The sequence below is a fragment of the Camelus dromedarius genome, chromosome 2 (genome assembly GCF_036321535.1).
Source record: "Camelus dromedarius isolate mCamDro1 chromosome 2, mCamDro1.pat, whole genome shotgun sequence".
Taxonomy (NCBI): domain Eukaryota; kingdom Metazoa; phylum Chordata; class Mammalia; order Artiodactyla; family Camelidae; genus Camelus; species Camelus dromedarius.
The window spans coordinates 26,039,533-26,063,238 of NC_087437.1; the positions used below are offsets into that span (position 1 = coordinate 26,039,533).

General features: G+C 42.7%; 1 protein-coding gene across 1 annotated transcript; it reads right to left on the bottom strand.

The window, feature by feature from the left end:
- Positions 1 to 8,170: 8,170 nt before the first annotated feature.
- TM4SF1 (transmembrane 4 L six family member 1) lies at positions 8,171 to 15,570 on the bottom strand. The gene is made up of 5 exons (XM_010980558.3): positions 15,266 to 15,570; positions 13,738 to 13,827; positions 13,491 to 13,636; positions 10,916 to 11,096; positions 8,171 to 9,034 (listed from the first exon to the last, which is right to left on the bottom strand). The coding sequence occupies exons 1-5, from the start codon at positions 15,440 to 15,442 to the stop codon at positions 9,020 to 9,022; spliced, it is 609 nt and encodes a 202-aa protein (XP_010978860.1). The 5' UTR covers positions 15,443 to 15,570; the 3' UTR covers positions 8,171 to 9,019.
- Positions 15,571 to 23,706: the final 8,136 nt, after the last annotated feature.

Genomic DNA, 23,706 nt, shown 5'->3' on the forward strand with positions numbered 1-23,706 from the left:
TTTTCCCGTGCTTATTTGTCATCTGTGCCTCTTATTTACTGAGGTGGCTGGTCAGGTCTTTTGCCCATTTTTAAATCAGACTGTTTTCTTACTGTTGAGATTTGAGAGTTCTTTATATGTTTTGGATAATTGTCCTTTTTCAGATGTGTCTTTTGCAAATGTTTTCTCCCAGTCTGTGACTTGTCTTCTCATTCTCTTGACAGTGACTTTCACACAGCAGAAAATTTCAATTTTAATGAAGTCTAGCTCATCAATTATTTCTCTCCTAGGTTATGCCTTTGGTGTTGTACCTAAAAACTCATTGCCATACCCAAGGTCATCTCGATTTTCCCCTATGTTATCTTCTAGGAGTTTTATAGTTTTGCTCTTTACATTTAGGTCTGTGATCCACTTTAAGTTAATTTTTGTGAAGAGTGTAAAGTCTATGTCAGTATTTCATGACTTGGGTGAGGAAGAGGAAGGTGAGGCAACAATTAATGAGACTGATAATGTAACTCCTCTTCTAATCTTTCTATTCATAGATCAAATATTAATATATGGAACACATAACTTTATAGTTTGCAACAAAGTTGCTTTCCCACTGCTATGGTTAAATTAGCATATATGATCAAATTTAACCATCCCAATCATGATAGGCAGGTAGAGATAACATTACCATCTCCACTTTACAGGTTAGAAAACTGAGGCTCAGAGAGAAAAAGTGACTTGTCCAAGATCAACAGCCATAACCCAAATCCTGGGTTCCTGAGTGAAACTCAGCATCCTTTTTATTGTTCTTCAGCTACACAAATTTCTATGGTTCTTCAGTTACTCAAATGTGCTTATCAAAAGATCCACCAGTAATAAATTCCCTATGGCATTAAAGGGGGAATGATTTCTAAAGAGTAAAAGAAGGGATCTTCAAAAAAGCAAGTGGAGAGAACTACTTGCCTGGTCTATGGAAATCGTTTAGTTTTACCTTCAGAAGCAGAGCTGATGGGAGGGTTTGAGGTGTGGAGCCATGAAAAGTGTGGTGCTCAGGGAGGGTCCAGGGAGCCTCTGCATCCCTGCGCATTCTGTCTCTCTACACCTGAGCCCCATTCTCCCATCTGGCATATCTCCACGAACCATCAAGCCCTGATATCCTCACCTGCGTAGGGAGCCCTGATGATGTGGACATGAATATTTCTCTCATTATACAGGATGAGACTCACCATTGCCTCTAGTGTGACGCTCCCCTGGGCCAAGGAAACACCCAGTGGTTCACAGGTTACCTGACTCACAGGGCTCCCTGACCCTCTAGCCATGGATGCTGAAGACTGAGTCACCCAGCTTGCCTTTGCAGAAACTATTTACTAATATGTCACTTCATTTCTGTCCCTTCCCGACCTCAAGCTTTGCCTGCGGCACACCCATAGCATATCTTTACCCACTAAACCTCTACACCCATGCGTGAGAGGAAATATTGGCTGGTGCAGATGAAAGCTGCTTCTCAGCCTTTGCAGGGGTTTGTAGTTTACACATACCACTGCCCACACTCACATACAAGCGCACCCTGTGATAAACTCAGAAATGGAGTTGGTGGGAGAACCGGCTTGGTCCTAGATTATGGAGGGATGAAATGACTCATAATTGGGTTATTTATATCTCTGAAATTCTGTTGTCTCTCCCACTCAGAGAGGTCTCCGACTTGGAGACCAAAGCAGCTACAATAAAAATTTTTTTCTCCAAAATTATGACATTGGAAATCAGGGCTTCCCCCCAAACCTAGGGAGCTGGATTGTTTAAAGGGCCCATGATGTTCTTATATGGGAGCAAGGTCCGCAAGGGCAGTAGCCCTGCACACTTATCCCAGAGCAGAAGAAATGGGCAGAGACCATACCAGCGTTCCTGCCCGCTGAACAGGCAGCAGCTAACTATATTGAGAATTTTCTTTTCATCCTAAGCTCCTGGTTGTCATCGAAGGACTCCTCTGACCTCAACCCTCTCTTGTCATTTAACAAGTTGATCATATTTCCAACTCTGTGCTTTTCATCTGCTGTTCACTTTCTTTCCAAAGCTGCAGCTCCAAGGTCCGCAATCTGGGAAGTTTTGAGTTAAACAAGTTTTTACAAGACTTGGAAACTGTTAACGTGTGTGATGAATCTTCAAGAAAACCTGTGTGTGCTGTTTCTCAGACTTTTCCAAGGACATCTCACAGGACAGCTGTTTTGATTTAGAAGATGCTGATGAAGTCTCAGACAGGCTGCTGTCTCTTCCTCTAGTTTCTAGGTTGAATTGTGTCGCCTGCAAAAAATATATGCTGACGTCTGAATACCTAGCACCTCAGAATGTGACCCTATTTGGAAATACAGACTTTATAGAGGTAATCAAGTTAAAAAATGGAATCATTAGGGCAGGCCCCAATGCAATACAACTGGTGTCCTTATAAAAAAGGGAAATTTGGACTCAGACGTGCACAGGACGATGTGAAGAGACACAGGGAGAAGAAGGCCTTGCACAAGCCTGGAAGTGCCTGAGGCTACCAGAAGCCAGGTTAGAGGCCCAGAGCAGCCCTTCAGAGGGAGCAGGACCCTGCTGGCCCCTTGATATCAAACTTCTGGCCTCCAGAACTGTGAGACAGTAGTTTCTGCTGTTCTAAGCTGCCCAGTTCGTGGTGCTTGGTTGCGGCAGCCCTAGTAAACTGATGCACCCCCTAATGTCCACTTTCTCAGCTGCGTGGTAGGCAAGTCAGATTCACTTTTTTCTCTCTGTTTCTTAACAAATTTTTCAAAAATTTTCATAATAAGCTTAAAAATAACAAAAATACCCATTCTTCTCTTTTTCCATTATAATAGAAGTATCCATTTTTAGCTAGGCAAATGGCCAGCTAAGCTAAAGTTCAGCAAACTCTTTCTTTAAAGGGCCAGATAGTAAATATTTAAGGCTTTGTGGGACAGATATGTTCACTGTCCCAACTGCTCAGTTCTGCCATTGTACCTGAAAAGCACCCATAGACAGTATGTAAGCAAGTGAGCGTGGCTGTGTTCCCATGACTCTAGTCACAAAAACAGACAGCAGAGCAGACTGGCCCGTGAGCCATAGCTTGCTGACCCCTGATCACGAGCACCTGCTACATGCCAGGCTCTACTCTACGAGCTGGGGATGCAGAGTGAGCAGCACAGTCAAGGCTCTGCCTCCTGGAGTTTGGAAAATCTTGTTGTCGGCTGTGTCTTCAGCACCCTGTGCAGTGCAGGGCACACAACGTGCAGTCCAGAAATATTGAACAGTGAGTGACTGACAATCCCCTGGCGGGATTGCTAGGCCAATGAGATGCTAACTAAAGCACAACAAAAGAATCTCCATTGGTAGTTTGAATCCTTAACAAGGTAAAACCAAACAAACCTACATTAATAGGTTCTTATATGCACCAAAAACCACGTACAAGAATGATCATAGCAACGTGTTTCCTGGAAACAACCTAAATATCCATTCATAGAACTATGGGTAAACACACTGTGGTATATTCAAACAATGGAACACTATACAGCAAATGAAATGAGTAAACTACTGCCATATGAGACAACACACATGACTTTCAAAAACATTGCAAACTGAAACCATCCCCCTCAGCTTGGACACAGAGGACTGAAACCATAAACCGCTCCAAGGCTCACTGTCTGTCGTGATGTGATCATTCCACAGTCTTTGCTATCATAGCTTTACTACTCCGGGATGCTGTTGCCCAGGAAAATAACTTTATTGTTCATTATCAGAACTTCTGGAAAGACATCTCTTCAATAGAAACATCAACAGTTTACATCTTGAGAGTCTTTGCACCTCTCACCTCAAAATCCTTGCTTTGCTGTTCCCATCAATCCTAAAAGATATCATAATCCTTATTAATCCTGTTGAAGCTCTCCCATCAAAAGACTCACCTTAAACCAGAATCAAAATCTCAAATTCAACTTTTTCCCTCCCTCTCCGACACGCTACCAAAACTCCTTCACGGTGGTGTTCCCCCCGACGGCAGGAAGCAATACACCCAGTTTTGTCTTACAAACAGATTATTCCGGTAGTATTTCTGGAGCCAGCATTCAATAGCTTAATGTTTAGTGAGAAAAACCAGACACAAAAGAGAACATGCTTTATGAATCAATTTATATTAAGTTCAGGAAAAGGCAAAACTAACGTATGCTAATGGAAATCAGAACTGTAGTTACTCTGGGGGAGTGTAGTGGTAGCGGGGTGCCTGTTGCCTGCGAGTGGACCTGAGAGAGGTTTCTGGGTGCTGGACATGTCCTGGCTTTTGATCTCCATGGTGATGACATGTGTATAAACATATGTAAAACTTATTGAGTTATACATTTTTCTGTGCATTTTACTGCCTGTAAGAAAAGTGGTTTTTAAAAGATTTTTTAAATGTTTAAAAATGTAATAGGTGTCAAAGATCATGGGGAGAGCTGACTGTAGTTTTAGAACGACTATATTAGTTAACAGGTTTCCTTAAACAACATGGAGTTGGGTATTCAGAGAGAGCCCAACCTGGTGACCTTGGTTTTGGTTTCAAACCATCCTAGGCTTTGTCTACATCTGAGACATGACGGGTCATTGCAATTGGCCCTGAATCGTGCACATGAATCAGTGATTATTTGTACACATGTAACAAAGAAGGTTGTGGTGAGAATTAGCAAGTGGAACACTTCACACAGAATCTTCCATGCCCAGGATGCAACTTGTGAATATAAACATCTTGAAATAGCCCCTCTTGGGGAACTAGAGTTTCTCCTTTAAAGACCTAGTGTGTGGAATAGGGCATAGGGGGACTCACCACCTCTTTCTCTATTTTAAGGATTTAGCTACATCAGTCAACATTACATCCAGAGTTGTGTCTATAAAATTGGGAGAAGGGACAGTGTAGATGGTTTCCATTCTCATTATTTGAGATTCACCCATATTGTCTCATTTGCAGTAGTCGTTCTTTTAAAATGCTATGTAGTACAAAAGTGTGTGTGTTTGTGTGGTGAGTGTGTGCGTGTAAGAGAGAGAGAGGGGGGAAGAAAAAGAGAGGAAGAAAGAGAGATTGATTGATCATTTCCAGAAATTAACATGAAGTCTAGCTCCAGAAAAGCCTAGTAGACTTCTGTCACTGCAGAGTCATCAAAATAAGTATCTAAATTGACAAATATGCACACACAAAAATATTTCACGTGAAAAGGGAAGGAGGAACAGTTTGTACCAGCCGAGGGTGGGTAACTCAATTCCTCTCCTTGTTAAGACACGTTGGATCATTTTCACAAACCAGGCTGGGCCAAGTCCTGTAAACCCACTCTGTTGTTAAGCCTTCTCTCCACTCAGAAAAGTAAAATGAGAAAAATTCAGGCTTTGCTACAAAATGCCCTGATAAAGGGCCAATGCTCAAAGTAAAGGTATTTCATTACGATCAGTTTTTAAGTGAAAAAAACAGATACATATCTGATGTTTATAAAAATATCATTTAGTTGTTAGACTAAGTAGATACCATGTCCCTACATTTCCCAAACACAGAGTGGGAATTACTGCCTCTCCATAGTATTTTTAGCCTGTGGTTCCTGCCTGTCTCACCTGGCCCATCCCTCTGCCTAATTGCAGACACAATTATTCTCCAGTGTTTACCGTAGAAGGACCCCTCTGTTCACCCACAAGAACAATGGTTTTCTCATACACTTGGGGAGTTTCCTTTAGACTGCGGGACACTCCCTGAATGATTTGAGGACTGAATCTTTCTTTTATTGTTTTTGTTTTCTCTCCAAAAGTCACCTGTGTTTATTGGAGACACTTCTGTAAGTATAGATAAGCAAAATGCATCAAAACAAAAATCACCCAGAATCTTATCCAAATTACTTTTTAGTGTATATATACATATGTTATAAATATAAATATGCGTAATTTTTTATTGTGCTGACTACATTTTATCAAACCAGTTCCTCGTTGTCAGACATTTAGGCTCTTGTCATTTCATTTGGTATAAACAATGCTCCCAAAATTATCCCTGGAAACTGAACATACTTGATGATTCTCTTAAAATATTTTTCTAAAAGTAAAAATATTGGGTCAAAAGGATGGGCAGACTTTATAGGTTGTTGCTTTTCTGAAAAGTTGCGCCAAATCCCAGGCCTGGAAACACAATCCAGGAGACCTCACACACATACAAAAACCAAATTGTAGTGAAGATACCATTCCATCAGTTTCCTTAGATCTCAATTCAAGAGCTTTCTTTACTGTAAAGGGTGATTGGAAAATTTGGTAATTACTGTAAAAATGACACTCAGAGGGAATTATCTAACCTTGAGGCCATGTGTGCTATTCAGGTGATTCAGATTCTACAGGAATTTTTGTTTTTATGTTGCCAGGTGATAATGAGCCGTCTCGGTACAACCCCCGAGGAAATTCCCGGCCAAATTGACGGGTTTAGAATATTGCAGACCAATGGTGTGAGCTATGAATAGAAATAAACCAGGACAGAAGGGAATTCGTGTCAGCTATTTCCTCCGGACAGTGGCAATGTCTACTGTTAAGGGATTTACAAACTAGGGTAGACTTTGAGTCTCTCAAATTTGGACTCTGGAAAGGGAACGATTGAGGGTCACAGGGGACTCTCAAATGGGACTCTCACTGTTCAGCGGGTGGAGAGTCTGAGTTCCAGCGCTGGTGGGGACAACACCCCAGCACCGGGGCAGAGGCAGCAGAGGAGTGGAGGGGCCAGGAGAGAAGTGGGTTTTTGTGTTAGACTGACCTGGGTTCAATGATAGCTTTTTTACTTGCTAAAGAGGTAGCCTCGGGCTTAACCTTAACCTCTGTGGGACTACTTAACCTCTCTGATCTTTGACTCTGTTAAGTGGAGACAAGTGCCTCCTTCTAGGTCTATTGAAAGATTTCAGCATAGAAACTTGAGTATGGTAATTGACACAGAGATGAACTCAATAGTTATTAGTACTATCATGGATAATAATTATTACCACCTTTTCTTCTGAGGATAGCTTTAGGAGGAAAAAAGTGCTTATGACTGGTCATTATACCTCTTTTTCAGATCCTCTGTTGCAAGGGTTCTTAACCTGATGTCCCAGAACTCCTAAGAGGCCCATGGATAGATATCTGGAAGGTAGGGGGTTAAATTGGATGGGAAAAAAAAATTTGCCATTGTTTTTATTAACCTCTAACGAAAATTTAGTATTTCCTTTATTATGACAGCATGCAGCAAATCACAGCACTGTGAGCGATGCTGACCATACTTTGGTCAACAATACAAAATTACTTATCTCTTCATATCACATGAAAATTGTTGCACATACCTCAAAATATTTCAGTTGGAATCATATTTCAAAAGTACAGTAGTTCTTAGATCCCCGACTCATCAGCCCGCTGCTGGATCACATGTGATCCCTGTTTTCCTGTCTGCAGATGTTGGCGTGGTGGAACTGGCCACCAAGACAACTATATTATAATTAAATATTCGGATAAATTGGTTTACTTTGTCATCCTATGCCCTTTGTTTTTTGCATTTTAAACAATATTCTTCACCGGAGTCTGTAAGCTTTGATGGAGGCACAAGAAAGATGAGAACTCTTCAATTAGGAGACCTCACTCTCAGGAGGGGCTCTGCTAACTCATAGGTAGGGGAGCTATTTTTGGGGGGTTGCGGAGGAGTAATTAGGTTTATTTACTTATTTATTTAAATGGAGGTACTAGGGATTGAACCCAAGACCCCATGCATGCTAGGCACGTGCTCTACCTGAGCTATACCTCCCCCTAGGGAACTTCTTTGTGAACTCACTTGTCTGTTGCGCCGGTCAAAAGCAGACAATGTCTGTAGACAATCCCCACTAGGTCAGAGGATCCTGTCACTTGAGAGGGCCTCCCTCTGTACAACAGATGTAAAACATCAAGAGAGAAAATGTCTGTGACCTTCCCCAGGAGCCGGATGTCTGGAGCACCCAGTGGAAAGGAAAGTTGCCCAACTAGAGTGATGGCCCCAAGGGATGGCAGAGCAAAGTCAGTGCATGGCCAGCTGAGGAGGGCAGACAAGGAGGGAGAGGATGCAGAAGAGAAAGTGTAATAAAGAAGCCAGAAGAACAAAGCCCTTAGCAATAGGGGCTGTACAACCTGCAGACTGAAAAAAAAAAAAAAAAAAGGAGGAACTTGAAACAAAGGACAATGAAACTAAACAACACAATGGTAGTGAATACTTTATTTTGTTGTATTTAAAACAAGCAAATTTGGAGGGAGTATTTCCTCATGGTCCCCCTCCCCTTCGCCCCCATTTTCCCATGATGCTGATCAACTGCTTTATTCCATTTCCCATCTTTCTTCTTGTCCAGTTATCCAGGCCTTTCCCTTTTTAAATACATGGTCCTTAGTCTTGTCTTTGAAGGACAAAGAGCTTCCCATGTGTTAGGAAAATGTAGGGTCTGGCAGTCCCTGTAACAACTCGCCGTATCGCATGTTCTGACTCGTTCGTTTGGCTTCGAGCATTCGCAATCTGTTCTCCGATTCTGGGGAAGTATCTGTCTCTTTCAGAACACGAAACAGTTCAAAAGGCCACTTTCTAAAGATTTGCAGGCATATGACTGGGAAACACCATATAAACAGTGAGAAAATAAATCTTTTCAGGTGGTCATATTTTCTCCTCCATGGTCTTACAAAAAGCAACTAGAAATCTTTCATTTAATAAACACATGCACATATAAATATATACAATAGCCATTGGAATGTGGTATTTATCCTTGTAATGTTTCTCAAAAACATTACTTCAGACCAGAGTTTATCTCAGATAGTCTGAGAACTGTCACTCAGTCAGTAAACTACCTCCAGAGTGTGTTTTATTTTCTAATTCCTAAAAAAGTTTGATTGCTACGTTCGAACACTGACAACACGTGAGGATGCCAGTCTTTATACACACTTATAAAAGTAGAACATGTGGCGTATAATACACTAGTACAAAGTTTTACAAATTAATACAAGTAAAATATATAAATTACAGTGACATCGAGGAAGATTGTGGTTCTGTCTTGGAGTGGTTCTCTTAGCAGTCGTATTGCTGTAATGAAAATGAAATATGCATCAGGTTTTGTTCAGGCTTAACAAACAACAATGACATTTCAGTGCTTTACATTCCTGTTTTTAGCAAACATAAAGCAGACTGGTCTCAGCTGCAGCAGCGGTTTGGGGAACAACACTGGGAGCTTAGATGATGCTCACAAAATGTTACCTAATCAAACCAGACCATTGTCCTTCCCAAGTGAAAGCTGCAGAAAGGGTTCGTGGAAACCACAGCTTACAATGCTTGGTTGGCTTTGAATATACTCGGGGTGGGTTTTTAATCTCAGGGTTTTAAGAGCTAATGCCATGGGAGTTTTATACTGGAGCCGGCTCAGCATTTGAATGAAATGCTTCCAGGTTACAGATTTGACTCAGGTACACTGAAAAGCTTGCTCTTTGAAACAGTCTTTTGTCTTACAAACAAATGTAACAGATCTGCCCTGCAGTGTCTGGGAAGAAGCCATCCCTACTGAGACTCAGATGGGAAACCCAGTGGGACTACTGGTCCGCCCCACTCCCCCGAACTCAGAGGAGAGTATCATTCTGCCAAACCACTACAGCAATTTTGGTCATTGACACATGATGCCTGTCCCCAAAATGCACAAGCGCTGAAGTCCACCTAATTTAAACTCTGCCTTGTAGGAAATTCAAGGCTAAAAATAGATTGTTTTACAGTAATCCCAGGAGCACTCTCCTCTGCCTCTCCCCAGCCATACTGCCTGGAAACAACTCCATATTGAAGGTTTCCCACTCTTGTTTTCTTGGAAATTTGGCAGGCCCCCAAGGCAATTATTAATCTTGCTGTGCTGGCCTGATAAGGAAAACTAGATTTTTATTTTAGCTTCCCCTCAAAAAATGATAGAAAGTTTCCATTTATTTACAGCTGAGTTTTTCACGGTAGCAATGGGCTTTTTAGTTTTCATTAGATTCTGCCTGATTTTCAAAGAAAGTTCAGAAACCTTGAGCCATCAGAGTAAATGGTCAGGAAAATACAAATTAAATAAGGATTGTTTCCCTAATCCTCTTTTATAGAATAAGACATAAAACAAAGCCCTTGAAATTGGACCCAAACTGGACTTCCATCAGTTCAGTGATATATGTATTTTAGGGGAATAAAGGAACAAGAACTTTCCCGGCTGCTAACAAATGCATATTTCTCTTCGAAATCATATCCCCAGGAAACAAGTGCTTCCTGGTTTTCTTTCACAGTGAAAGGCTTTGAACGAACTGCTATTCAAAGGCTGCTAGTGATTCTCTAAGCTTAACTGTTGGGACATTATTGTGACTCCTTATCAGGAAGGAACCGCAGAAAACCCAGCAGAACAGCATGTGTTGTTGTGCACAGGTTAAGAGCAGGTGCTGTGGCATTAAATGACCCAGGGTTTGAAGCCTGTTGCTTCCTGATGAAATGATTTTAGAAGCATTGCTTCATCTCCGTGTCACAGGCTCATCTGACACCAAGGCTGAGCGCAATGCCTAGTGCAATGGATGTTGCCTATTATTTGTGTACATCATTTAGGGGCATGAGAACAAGCAAAGAGAAGGCACTTCTTTCGTGTCTCTGCAGCCAGAGCAGGGGTAGTGAAAGGGGCACTAGGTTAGGTCCTGAGGGGGACACTTTGTCTCTGGGTGACATTTTCTTATATACAGAGAGCAACTACAAAGAACCAAGATAACCCAGTGACAGTCATACTCAAGGAAGCTCACTACTGAGAGCAAAACAGAGTGCTGTAAATATTTTGCTGCAAAGACGATGTAGGAATAAATGCTGGTAGGTTGAGGGGGGATTTTGCCCTTTCTCTCTATGATGAACACAATGATGCCTGGTGGTAACTGAATACCCGAGGGCCAGGCTTTGACATTTCTCACAGCTTCTTACCTGTTGGCGAGAGCAGCAATAGCCACATATGCCTCCAAGCAGTCCATTTATTACTTGAATGAGACACAAGATAAATTCAATTCCACCAAGTGCCAAGAGGATAGAAAACAGAGAGACATTCCATTCCACAACGTGCTTGGGTTCCTTGCACTGGGACCATGTGGAGCTATCCAGAAGGTAGCTGGGGATAAAAAGAGAAACTTTGACACACGGTCACATCCACGGGGAAGTCTCATAAGCCTACTTTTTGTACAGGGTTTTGTCATTCAGAAAAAATGAAATATATTCACTCAGTGACTTAGATTTTTCCACTCCAAGTCATTCCACAAAATGAAGAATTCAGCCCAGCTCTTGTTGCAATGAAAAACATAAAATTCCACAAAGATTATCGAGCACTCAGTGTGAGTTAGACCTGGTGCCCAGGCTGGGGATATAATGGCATGGACTCTGTCCTGGAAGAACAGAACTTAAGAGAAGAACTAGCAGGCAATGTCAATTCGACAAGTTCACTGATCAGGTAAACTCAGTGTCAAAGGGCCGCAGAGGAAGGACACCTTCCTTAGGCCAGAGAGAACAGCTGCATATGTGTCTATTCCACAGGTCTGAACTCCATAAGGCAGGAACCAGACCTACTCATTATTGTATATCCAACCCCTAGACCAGTATTCACTAAGTAACACATTTTAAAAGTAATTAAATGATAAATAACAATCCATTGTCACTTTGTGAAATGTTGGCAAACCATACTGGGGTCACTATTTGAATATATTATATGTATTCATTCTTAATGAGATAGGATTCAATCAGCTGGGAAAATCTAGGCTTGACTTAATTCCACAAAGAGGTCTGCTATAATTCTTTCCTTATCACTTCTTCCTGCCACAACTGATTAAAGGGACTGGGAATTAGAGACCTAACTTTAAAATGGTTCACTGAGCCAGTCAGAAATTTAATTCATTGATTTAAAAAAATTAAAAGTCTGTGTTTCTGGTCCTGTATTTCTACATATAAGTGGAACAAAAATCCATAATTTCAAGGAACAGTGGGAAAAATTCAAGGAAAAATTCTTTGGCCCCAGTTGGCTATTGAGGAAAAAAATCACTGGCTTGTTATTCCCATATTGAAATCTCTGGACAAGTGGAAATGAGGAATGACATAGACGCTTCTTGCAGAAGCTGGAGTGGGTCACGGGAGGGAAGGGCTCACAGTCAGCTCTAAAAAGCATTTAGTGATACTCTCACCTCTCCACGGATTTCAGCTGCGTTAATCTTAACTTTTTTAAAGGTGGGTTTATGCAGTAGTTTGCATGTTTGTGCATACATGAATAATCAGTTTCTACTGGTCCATTCAGTATGTTCTGAACAAAGTATGAAAAGTATGATCTGAAAAATCACGATCAATAGCAACTGTGAACACCAAAATTTCAAACTCCTGTAAGTGTTGATTTTCCTTCAGAAGTGACTATTGAGCTGTCCTCATTGTAAACTAATAGTTAACACTGACAGTTAATGGCAATGCTCACCATGTGTCAGCTTCTGCGACAACTACCTTACATAGAGTATCTTATTAATCCTCCTGACAACTGCCATTGGTTTGATTTTACAGACGGAATAACAGAGGTGCAGAAAGCTCAGTTCACTTTTTCTTGGTTACTGAGAGAGTAAATGCAGAGCTGGGGTTGAACACGGGTCTAATTCTATATCCATGATCTCATGACCTCACTATGTGCTAAATAATTCATGGTGAGACAAACATCCTTGAAAATATAAGAGCAATTCAAATTCATTATTCATATATCTTCACTCATGAATCTCATGACTAAACCGTCCATAATCCAAAACAGGATGTCATTCATTTATGATTATGTACATCAGTTTTTATCAGCTACTTCTGTTCTTTTCTCAGTAATGGGTAAGACATGAATGCCAACATAAAGCAATGGAGCCACTTAAATTTCCTGATGTTAAAGTCATAAATAAGACCTATCTTATACAGCCTGGTCATTTTAAATAAAGGGTGTGCTATGCATAGTTATTATGCTATATGTGCATATGTTTGGGGGTTGGGGGTAGTAGGATTTACCTGAGCTTTGGTTAAATTCATATAGTTTTCATCCATATTATACACAGATCCCCTAATACTTTCTTATAAAGTAGTAAAATCAGCCAATTGTGCTGGCATAGTATACACACCATATAAGCACAAACTTTACAGCCAGGCTGCCTGGGTTCAAATCCTGACTGCCATGTCTTAGCAATGGGAGACTTTGAATAAGTTATTTCATCTCTCTGTGCCTCTGTTTCCTCATCTGTAAAATGGGAGCAACAGTGGAAGTCATCTCATGGGATTATCATGAGGACTGAGTGGGTGAATCCACTAAAAAGCTTCCCCAGGTCAGGGACAGAGCCTCCATCCTGCCACACCCAGTGCCTAGATTGTGCCTGAGTCTGTGAGAATAATAAAACAGGTTGAGTGGATAGATGACTGGATGATTGATAATTTTTCGTTTGATGGGTTTAGCACTATACACACGTGGTGGGTAAGAATGTGCCACCGGATGGGGGACAATACTTACTGCCCCTCCGTGTTGGCAAAGGTGTAGTTCCACTGGCCGGTGTTATCAAGGCACACTGGTCCTTCCGCTAAGCCCAGCGCTGCCACGATGACGCAGTAGCCAGATCCTGTAATTCCAACGAGAGCAGCCAGGATAGAAGACAGCATCTAGGGAAAGGAGAAACCCCGGGAGTGAGGCGCGTTGCGTCCACGGCTGTGCCTCGGGAACCCCCTCCCCACCCCCCCAACCCCGGAGCCGGAGGACCTACCGAGCACCTCTTGCCGCAGTTTTCGTGGCCGCAGCAGCCACAGCAGTCATCCTGCTCCAGGCCGATGAAGACGAATGCCGGCAGGAATATCTGGTTAGAAAACAGGCAGACTGAAGTCACTGTCTTTCCCCAGGCCCATAAGGGTCAGTCAGGCTAAGCATTTTTGGGTAAAATATTTTTCTTTGTGACACGGCTGAGTGTCTTTGGATTAGGTGGACCAAGAATCTCAAAGAATGTAAAACCCTGAGGAGGAAAAACAACCTCTCAGTGTAATATCCGCTTGTTTTCATGTAGTGTTTCACATTAGGTAGGGTCAGGGCGCAGCGCGAGAAGTAAAATAATTCCTTGTGAATGTGTTTATCCCGTAAGCGTTCACAACGTAGTTTCAGAAACAAACTCTGGTTCGAAACTATTAAGCCCTGTCTTTAAATCTGTTTGTTTGTTTTTGTTTGTTTTCCCTTGTAAAGCATAGAAGATAACAACAAATCTTTAACAGAATAACTGAAACTTTTTTTATAAGCAGGAGAGATGAAAGCTGTGTATACTAAATGTGATCTGCTTCTTTGAAAATACCACCACACGGTTGTAGCTTCACAATAAAGCTCTTAAGGTAAGTTTGAAATACTTAGAGTTCAAGATCAAAAGAAATATAAACCAACACAAAGTTGTATTAAAGACGAATCATTATGTTAGCATGGATAGCAATGCTCAAATTCAAAGTAGAGTTGCCATGCCAGATGTAGTATATTAAGTTTAAATATCCTTTATCTGACTAAGAAAAATATTCCTTATGGTGTTAGCAATTCTTTCAAAATTCTCAATCCCAGCATTTCTAAGTGGCAAACTCAAGTTTGTCCACATTTTTTCCATGCTGTGGTTAAGGCTAATACTTTCAGCTCCCAGGTTGGCAGGCAAATTCCTCTCACTTCACTTATAAGCAAACTTTGGGGAAAAAAAATACATTCCGCTATTAGCTTTAGACACTGATTTGCTGTGAACTGAAGGATTTTTCCTAAATGCCACACCCCAGTCTTACATAAAGGAGAAAATTTATAGTTCTTTCTAAATAGCCATGCACTCACAATTCATTATTTTGCCCTGTCACAGACACCTGAGAATAAACAGCAAAGAATTTAGATCCAAAATTCCATTGATTTAGACAGAGAACCAGCCTACCCCTCCCAGCTCCCCAGAGCCCAGAGCAAATGTTCAGTGACTGCCAGCTCCAGTGCCAGAAACTCTAGTTTCTCAAATCTGATTTAAAAGCTATTTTCTGTTTCAAGCTGTAAAATAAGAGAGTTTAGCAAAAAGGGAGTTCACTTTTTGTTGAAAGGGGATTTTGTAAAACATCTAATCAAATGAATACACTATACGTAAGTCTCAACTTGCATATAATCTGCTTTCAAAAGAAGAATGAACAAAAATCCTAAATTTGGAAATACGCTTTAGAGAAACTTTTCTATGAAAACAGCTTGTTTAACAGGAGAGCATTTTTTTTTTAAGGTTGAAATCATTCTGAACGACTTACCAGCACGCCCCCTCCTATGATGCCGGAGAAGAACCACACAAAGCGGCTGAGATGGTCTCCCGATGCGTACTTTGTTTCCCCATTGGGAAAGTAAAGCAGAATATTAGCTACAATGCAGAGGACAGCGAGCCACACCAGGGAGTGTCCGATGCATCGCGCGCATTTCCCGTAGCACATGGTGGTGTAGTTCAGTTTTTCACCCCTTCACTCTGCGGCTCACTGATGGCCCAGATCAGATGAAAGCGTGCCCGTCTGTAGAGAAAGCAAAAGCAATTCTCAGTTCATTCCTGCAGCCTCTTAAATACTCTGAGTTCTTAGTCACCGGGTGGATGAGGTCCTTGGCTTTCATTGGTCCCGACTGCAGGCTCCGGGTGGGGTTGGGGGGAGCTGGGGGAGTGTCCCGCCCGTCACATGAAATCCTTGGGACAAGCGAAACCAGGGGCAGGACGTGAGAAACAGCCTCAGTCATAGGCAAGAGGGAAAATGATTAATCCTCAACAAGGAATTCACTGTGTAACTCCTTCATGGGATGGAAAAAAAAAAAATCAACAGGAAAGTCTAATACAACTTTCCAGTAAGTGCCAAGCGTCCGCAGGGTGACAGCCCTGGTTGAGGCTTTTGAAAGACAGTAGGCTGTGATTTTACTCCTCGTAGCTGTCTGGACGGCAGCCAGTCTGAGGGCTCTGTGTTCACTTCCACCTCTGCGCTGATTTAATCTGAGACCTGGGGCAAGTCTACTGAGCTCTGAGCTTGTGTCCTTGTCTATTAAAGGCAAGGTGTCCGAGCCATCCCACACAGATTTAAGGAGGCTGCGGAAAATGACCCAGCTGCCTTGTCTCCCCTGCTTCTAGTATGCTCTGCGGGATGTCACCTGCTGTCCAGCTTTCCTGGACATCTGCCTCCAAAACAAATCTGGCACCAAAACAAAGGTGGCATTAGTCAACACAAAGGGCTCGGGCACCTTTTGATTCCTGAGGCTTGCTGTCAGGAGAAGTGATGCCAGGAAGGGCCAGAGGAGACCTAAAGCCTAGGGGAAGGATAAAGAGAAGCAAAAGAAAGAGAAAGAAAGGAACAGATGAGAAAGGAACTTGGCAAACAGAGTAGGGAAACAAGATGGAGAGAGCCCAGAATGACTGGGAGAAACACACGTGGCTGAGGAGGGCATGGGGCAGGAGGCAGTCCACCAGCCAGACCCCAAGATGAGCTGTCGCGGGCTCAAATGGAAAGGCAGAGAAAGGGTGCTAGATTAACTTTCTGACGTGGTTATCTTGCAGAAGGAGGGGTCGGATTCTGAATAAGCTTTGCCCTGGAATAACAGGTGACACAGGCCAGCTGGATTGGGGAAGGACAGGTGGCCAGATGGGGCCAGGACTGGAGAGGCCCCCTTCCCAGGATGGAATGATGAGCACAGAATAGAGGCAAAAAGCCAAGACACAGAGTCATTAGTTTAGAAGAAGAAGGTGAGCCTGGCTGGTGAATCTAGAACCTCAACCTGAGGCCAGATTCTAAAGGATTTGGACCAAATGTAGAGGACAGGATACACAGCAACTTTAAGGGGCCAGCTGGGTTTGGTGACATGGGATCTGGAGTGGGAGGAGGACCCAAGAGGATGCATGGCCTCAGCCTATTAAGAGGGGTGTGTATCCAGAGGGGCTGGAGGAAAGAGATGGATGGAAAACTGAGTGCAGGTAGGGAGGCCTGGAACCACCTACATACTCAAGGGTAGGGAGGCAGGTCTTTACAAGAACATCACACTCCATCACCACTGTGTGTTCAACAACCGGGCAAGTGTGCCCTCTGTCCTGGCTTCAAGTCTTACGGGAGACAGGATTCCACAGGTGTCAGGGCTTGGGGTGGGCCGTGCAGGTGAATGACAGGGTCCTTTGTTGAGGCGTCATCATTCTAAACCTCCACTCTGCGGATCTATCCCCCCTGAAACCAACATGCAGGAGAGCGATCCTTTGGTGACTTTGCCTCTAAGTGCTTAAATCCCCTTCCTCCTTCTCTTCCTGACCCTTGCAGGGAGAAGAGAGTGAGGGGCTTGGCAAGAGAAAATCTGGGGTAACAGCCCAACTCTGCTGTTATCAAGCTTTGAGGATCAGGCAAACCATGTACATCCCTGGGACTCTGTCTCCTGCTCTCTGAGACAAGGGGCAAGCCTTGATCAGTGGTTCTTAAGTTCCTGAGAGTCTTGTAATGATATGGACCCTCTCCCAAAAAAAAAGAAATATACCAATATGCAATTGGTACACAGGTTTTCATTCCATTCCTGAGGGTTCATGGACTCTGAAGTTTGTTAGTGGATTCTCTTCCACATTTCTCAAGATAGGGGCTGTCCAGAGGTTGCTTAGCATCACAGAGCAGATTCTTGGTCCCTCACTCAACATAATGAGTACGAATTTCTGGGGGTGAGACTGATCATCTGCATTTTTTTACAGACATTTCAAGTGAGTCATATGTTCACTTAGGTGTGGGGCTCACTGGCCTGGTCCACGGCTCAGGTAAGTATCATTTGTATCAGATGTTCTCCAAGGCCACTGTCACTGGCAATGGCTCCTCAGCTCTGGCCAGACATACAATGCACGCATGAACTGTGGGGGATGTGTTGCCATTCAGCGTAGGGCACTTTCAGGCTTGAGCTGCCAAAAGTTTCTCGTAATATGGAGTCCCTCCCCCTTGCCCACTCTCCTGTCATTCTATATGGCTCCCTCTGCTTCTACCCCTCAGCTGATAACCTCAAGCAGGGTCTTCCTGGTTTGGGTTCTTGGTTTAAGACCAGAGATGGTTTTCTGGACAATTTCTTTAACAACTTGGCTCTGGTCCTAGCCAGACTTTTCCCTGCAGAGGACCATGGCCTTTCTCATAGCTGTGAACTCAGTTTTCTGTACAGAGCTGCTATCTCCATGGATTTCATTCCACTCTCCAACTCCCACCCCTAGTGCTGCCCCCACCTCTACATTCCTGTCTTCCGTGTTTTGATCCTCATCTTCCTCAGGAGCTTCAAGCTGCAGGATTCTGCTCATCCATCCTCTCAAAGAGGTCCCCTCCGAGGACCCCATCTGACGATGCTGTGCCCGCTCCCCAGTTTCTCTTCATCACACTCCCCTGTTCTACTGTCATCCCAGAATTTATCATCCCTGAAATTATTGTGTATTCACTTGGTTCCTTTTCCATTGTCTGTCTCCGCTCCCCTCCCCTCTGACTATGGGACCCTTTCTGCCGTGTCCACCATTATTTCCTCAGTGCCTGGGACAGTACCCAGTGTGTAACACGTGCTCTATAAATACTTGCTGAAAATTGAACGAATAAATAAATGAATCAATGGATTTTTAAGCCTACTGCTAACAGGCTGGTGGCCCAGTCCCTGCACTGTTAATTGTCTTTGCCTGTCTGTGAGTTCCCCATCTCCCTCCCTCCCTACTATGTTTTCTAAGTGCCTGGGACGCAGTAGAAAACAAAGAAAGATCTCTGTCCTTAAGGAGAGTCCATTTTATCAGAAGGAGTGAGACAAATAAAAAATAATGCTAAATAAATAAAGCACATTGTGTGTTGGTGATAAGTGCAGGAAAGGGGAATGGGTGAGGAAGAGGGCCTCCTGCGACAGGATAATAAAAGAGAGCCGCATCACAGGGCTGTGATGCGTGAAGTGAGTCAACGTGTGTGAGGCATGAGGCACCTGGCATTTAGCAATTGTGCCGTAAATGTTACTTATTATGCTCATCAACCCAGTCTCCCAGGTAAGATGTCTCTGCTCCACTTATGATTCATTTTACCCATGCCCCTGGGATTCCATCAGTCCAATATACTCTGGATCCTTTTATTATCTTTTGTGACTAATGTTTAAATACTAGAGTTCCTACAGTTATTAAAAGCTCACTTTTATCTCCCTCATTCCCTCTGGAATCAGTCTCAATCTATGAATACCTTTGAAAAGAATGTCCTTTTTTTTCTGCACCACAGAAATGCAGGTCCCTGAGCCCTGGAACCAGTTCTCAACCCCATGTTTGGAGTTTGCCGTCCCACTGCCCAGAGGGCCCTGTTTTTTCTTCCTGCCTTGGTCCATCTGCCTGGCTTTGCCCCCTTGGCTGAACTCATCACTTTTTCCATGACAGTTTCCATCACACCCCTGCCTGCCTCCAAGACCTGCTCATCATTCCCATTTTGTCCTTGAACACAACCCATCAGCGCCAATCAGACCACAATTCCCTAATGTGTCTCCACGTCAGCCTCCCCAACTCCACCGAGGTCCCAGAGAGCAGCTTCTCCTTTCTCCTTTGAAGGCACAGCAGCGATCACAGTGTCAGGCATTTAATTGGCTCCCAATAAATGTGCGAAAAATTTTGTTCAAATAAATAGGGAAGTTCAATGGGTTTAGTTCTAAGATGATTTGTTTTTAAGCAAAGTCAAAATGTCTTATGAAAAGCTAGGCAAAATTGGCATTTACTATATTTAAATTTGGAGGATTTTGGTTTTAACCATCATTCACCTGAGCAGCTGTTACGTGCCGCTTATAATTAGCTCTCTTAACCATTTGGTGTGTGGAGTGTGACTTCAAGAATAATTCCAAAGAAAATTTCTTTTGATAATATATAGTGCTGTATGAGCCTAGGTTGTCATGTTGGAAGACACCTCAGCTGAGTGAGTGGTTCAATTCAACTCCCACCTCTTCACAGAATCTTTATGGCCATTTTATAGTTAAACCTACAGGGGTTAAAAACTCTTCCCAATGTCATTTAGCTAATGGGTAGTGGAAACGAGTTGCCTTTAAGAACTAATGCCAATAGTCTATGGTTCTATGTGGTTGTGCGGTGCTAAGAGGAAGATTTGAACTCAGATCTCCTGCCTTCTTGTTGTTTCTTTCACATGTATTTTGTCTCTCTTGTTGGGAAAGCGCCAGTTTCTCACTCATTTGACACTTGAAGAACATAATAATTCATACGTTGTAACCATCCTCATTAGTCTTTTGATTGTAAATAACAGAAGCCAGTTCCAGCTGCCTTCACCCGAGGGACATTCATTATGAACTCCAAAGGTAGAGATGCAGATGGGACAACAGGAGCCATGAACAAGGGGAACCAAACTCTGTAGGAAATCCAGGATGTCCTCCTCACTCTCCATCTTATATCTTTGACTCTTCCATCCATAACTTCACTCTTCTTAATGCAAACTCGTTTTCTCTCTTGCACAAAAGAACATGGCTACTGGCAATATCCAAATTTATATTTTTCTCTGTTCGAAAGACCCACCCCAAACCCAGTTCTGAAGGAAGGGAGTTCCATTGGGCAAGACTGGGACACGTGCCCATCCCTCTGGGGCCTGAATAACATGGCTGCCGGGGCACCAAGTAGCTGGAGGAACAGGCCTTCTCAGGAAAAGGTGAGCGCTGGACCAGGTGGAGAAGCCGGGAGCTATTCTTTATTTGAAACTATAATCAGGGCATCAACCACAGTAAGAGGAAGGCAGAGAGAGGGGGCGGTGGTAAGCCGTCCTACCTGCAGCTTCCTGGCTTTCCCCTCACTTTAGATTGTAGCTCAGTTTATTCCTGGGTTAAACATAAACTTCTCAGCAAACCCACAGTAAGATATCAGTTCATACCTGTCAGAATGGCTATCATCAAAAAGACCACATATAATAAATGTTGGTGAGGATGTGGGAAAAAGGAAACCCTTGTACACTGTTGTTGGGAATGTAAATTGGTGCAGCCTCTATGGAAAACAGTATGGAATTCCTCAAAGAACTAAAAATGGAATTATCATATGATGCAGCAGTTCCACTCCTGGGTTTATATCTGGAGAAAATGAAAACATTAATTAGAAAAGATACATGAACCCCAATGTTCATAGCAGCATTATTTACAATTGCCAAGACATAGAAGCAACCTAAGTGTCCATCAACAGATGAATGATAAAGATGTGGTGTATGTATACAACGGAATATTACTCAGCCATAAAAATAATGAAATTCTGCCATTTGCAACTGTGTGGACGGACCTAGAGAGTATTCTACTTAGTGAAATAAGCAGACAGAAAAAGACAAATACTCTGTTATCACTTATATGTGGAATCTAAAATATAAAACAAACAAATGGATACACAAACAAAAAAACCAAGCTTCTTGGCCCAAGATTAAACTAGAGTTCATCTGTACACTCATCCATTTGCTCCTTAGTTCCCTCATCCCCACCTGATAGTTTTAGTTCAACATCTCACAGCTGTCACCTCCCCCCCTCATTAAGTCAGGGCATCTCCCCGGCCTCATTGCCATTTTCGGACAAGACACCTCCTGGGATGCCTGCTCTGTGTTCTGAAGCTCAGGTTGTTGGTCTGGGTGTCCCTTCTTTGGGGCTGGCTGCTCAGAAGGGCTGGCCTGCCCCTTTGCCGGACGGTTGAGCTGAGGGCGTCCAGAGCAGGCCTGTGACAACCAGCACACAAACACTTCACGGGAGGAAGACTCTTGTTTTCTGGTTTGAATATCTCTTCCTTGAGTTTTGTAGCAGAGCTTGGCATGTGAGATGGTAGAAGGGTTCAGAGACCATCTGATTTCAATGGACAGTGGTTTTTAAAACCACACACACCGATTCAGCCCAAGGGAAACAAGGGCTCTCTGGAGGGGCCAGAAATCTGCATTTTAAGAAGGCTCCCCCAAGTGAGTGTAATGCATAACCAGAGATGAAATCCACTGATGCAGGTGGCCCAACTTTCTAGTTATTTTATAAATAAGGCCATTGAGGTTTGGAGGGATGAATTTCAGTTTAGAAGAAAAGCCGCAGATTAAATTAAAACAAAAACAAACCCTAAAAAAATGAAAACTGATGAATTCATCTGATTGGTCAACCAGGTGGTTTGCTTTGTGGTTCTCTTTTACTTCCCCAGATCCCAGCTGCCTTTGGGGAGGATGACAAAAACTGTTAACCAGTTACTCTGCATCAGAGGAGGAGGGAGGGACAATTATATAGCGTATAGACAATTACATATCCTCCCACGTTGTAATTGGACTTTATAGCTGTCTGGTCAGGAGCCGTTTCCAGGTGAGAAAACTGAGGATCATGCAGGTCAAGTATGAAGATTAAAGTCACAGGGCTGGTGAGTGACACTCAGGACTTCTCCTAGTGAGGTAGGTACCTCTGCCTCAGGCATTGACACTTTCGGCTTTTTTCTACTACTTCACAACACCCTCTCCAGTGAAAAATGACCGGATTTAACGACTTTTTATTTGGCGTTTGTGAATAACATGATTTCAAGACGTTAGCCATTTGGGTTCTACTTTAATTAGTGAAATAACTTTAAAGTTAACCTGATGGCAGCGGGTGGGGAGGGATAAATTAGGAGTATGGATTAACAGATAAACACTACCATATATAAAATAGATAAACAGCAAGGATTTACTGCATAGCACAAGGAACTATATTCAAAATCTTGTAATAACCTATAATGGAAAAGAATTTAAAAAGAATATAGATATATAAATATATATGTATAACTGAATCACTTTGCTGTACACCTGAAACTAACACAATATTGTAAATCAATTATACTTCAATAAAAAAATAAATAAAATTTAAAAAATAAAGTTAACCTGGTGTTTTCAAGGGGGAAGACTTTGCACCAGTTTGGGTTGAATATTCGGAACCCTGGTAAACAGCACAAGACTTAGGCTCTGGCCAGTATTCAATAAACTTAGATCCGTTGTAGCAGAACAGAACTATCAACTGTCAGACATGTACAACATTAAAAATTTTAAAAAGAGAGTTACTTAGTAATTTATTTTTTCCTAGATTCAGTATAGGAGAGAAATAAGAAAGCCTATTTTCATTTCCTTCACCCCGGTCTAATGTGTAAAAGAATTTGCCCACCTGGCCTTGGAGCTTATATAAAAATATGCTTCCCCCCCTTTTTTTTTTCCCAGAAAGGTTGGGGTGAACTCTCTCCCCTCCTGCTTTCCTGTCATTTAAAATTCAGCCCAGTGGGGCTTCTGTCAGCTGGCAGTCGATGTTCACACAAGGAAGTGAAGGTGTTTGGCTCAGAGCTGATTTTTAGACACCACTTTCCAGGGACCCCTGGAGTCCTGGACGGGGGAGTGTGTGTGTGTGTGTGTGTGTGTGTGGTGTGTATGGGTGGTTGAGTTCTAAATAAAAAATCTTCGTGCTGTACATTTTCTAGTCTTTTCTACGACTTCAGCACTTTCAGAGACTTAGATTGAAGCATAAATAAGAGGCATTGTGAGCATTCTCCAAGTAATTATTCCTAGTTGGTGAGTTAATACCGCACTTAGACCTCATGGCCTTGCGGCTCTCAGTTAAACTGGTTTTGTGGCTGTCAGTCAAACTCCGACATGGCACATTTCCCACTGATACTAAATGAGCTGAAAACTTGAGTTATTGTTGATTTTGCCTTAGGGAATTTTACCAAGAACAGCATTTACAGCGGTGGAGCAGTTGTGGG

Coding starts and splice junctions, on each gene's coding strand:
- TM4SF1 (XM_010980558.3), bottom strand. CDS start 15,442: ATGTGCTACGGGAAATGCGCGCGATGCATCGGACACTCCCTGGTGTGG. Junction 13,828..15,265: donor TCATAGGAGGGGGCGTGCTG/GTAAGTCGTTCA, acceptor TTTTCTAACCAG/ATATTCCTGCCGGCATTCGT. Junction 13,637..13,737: donor ACTGCGGCAAGAGGTGCTCG/GTAGGTCCTCCG, acceptor TCCTTTCCCTAG/ATGCTGTCTTCTATCCTGGC.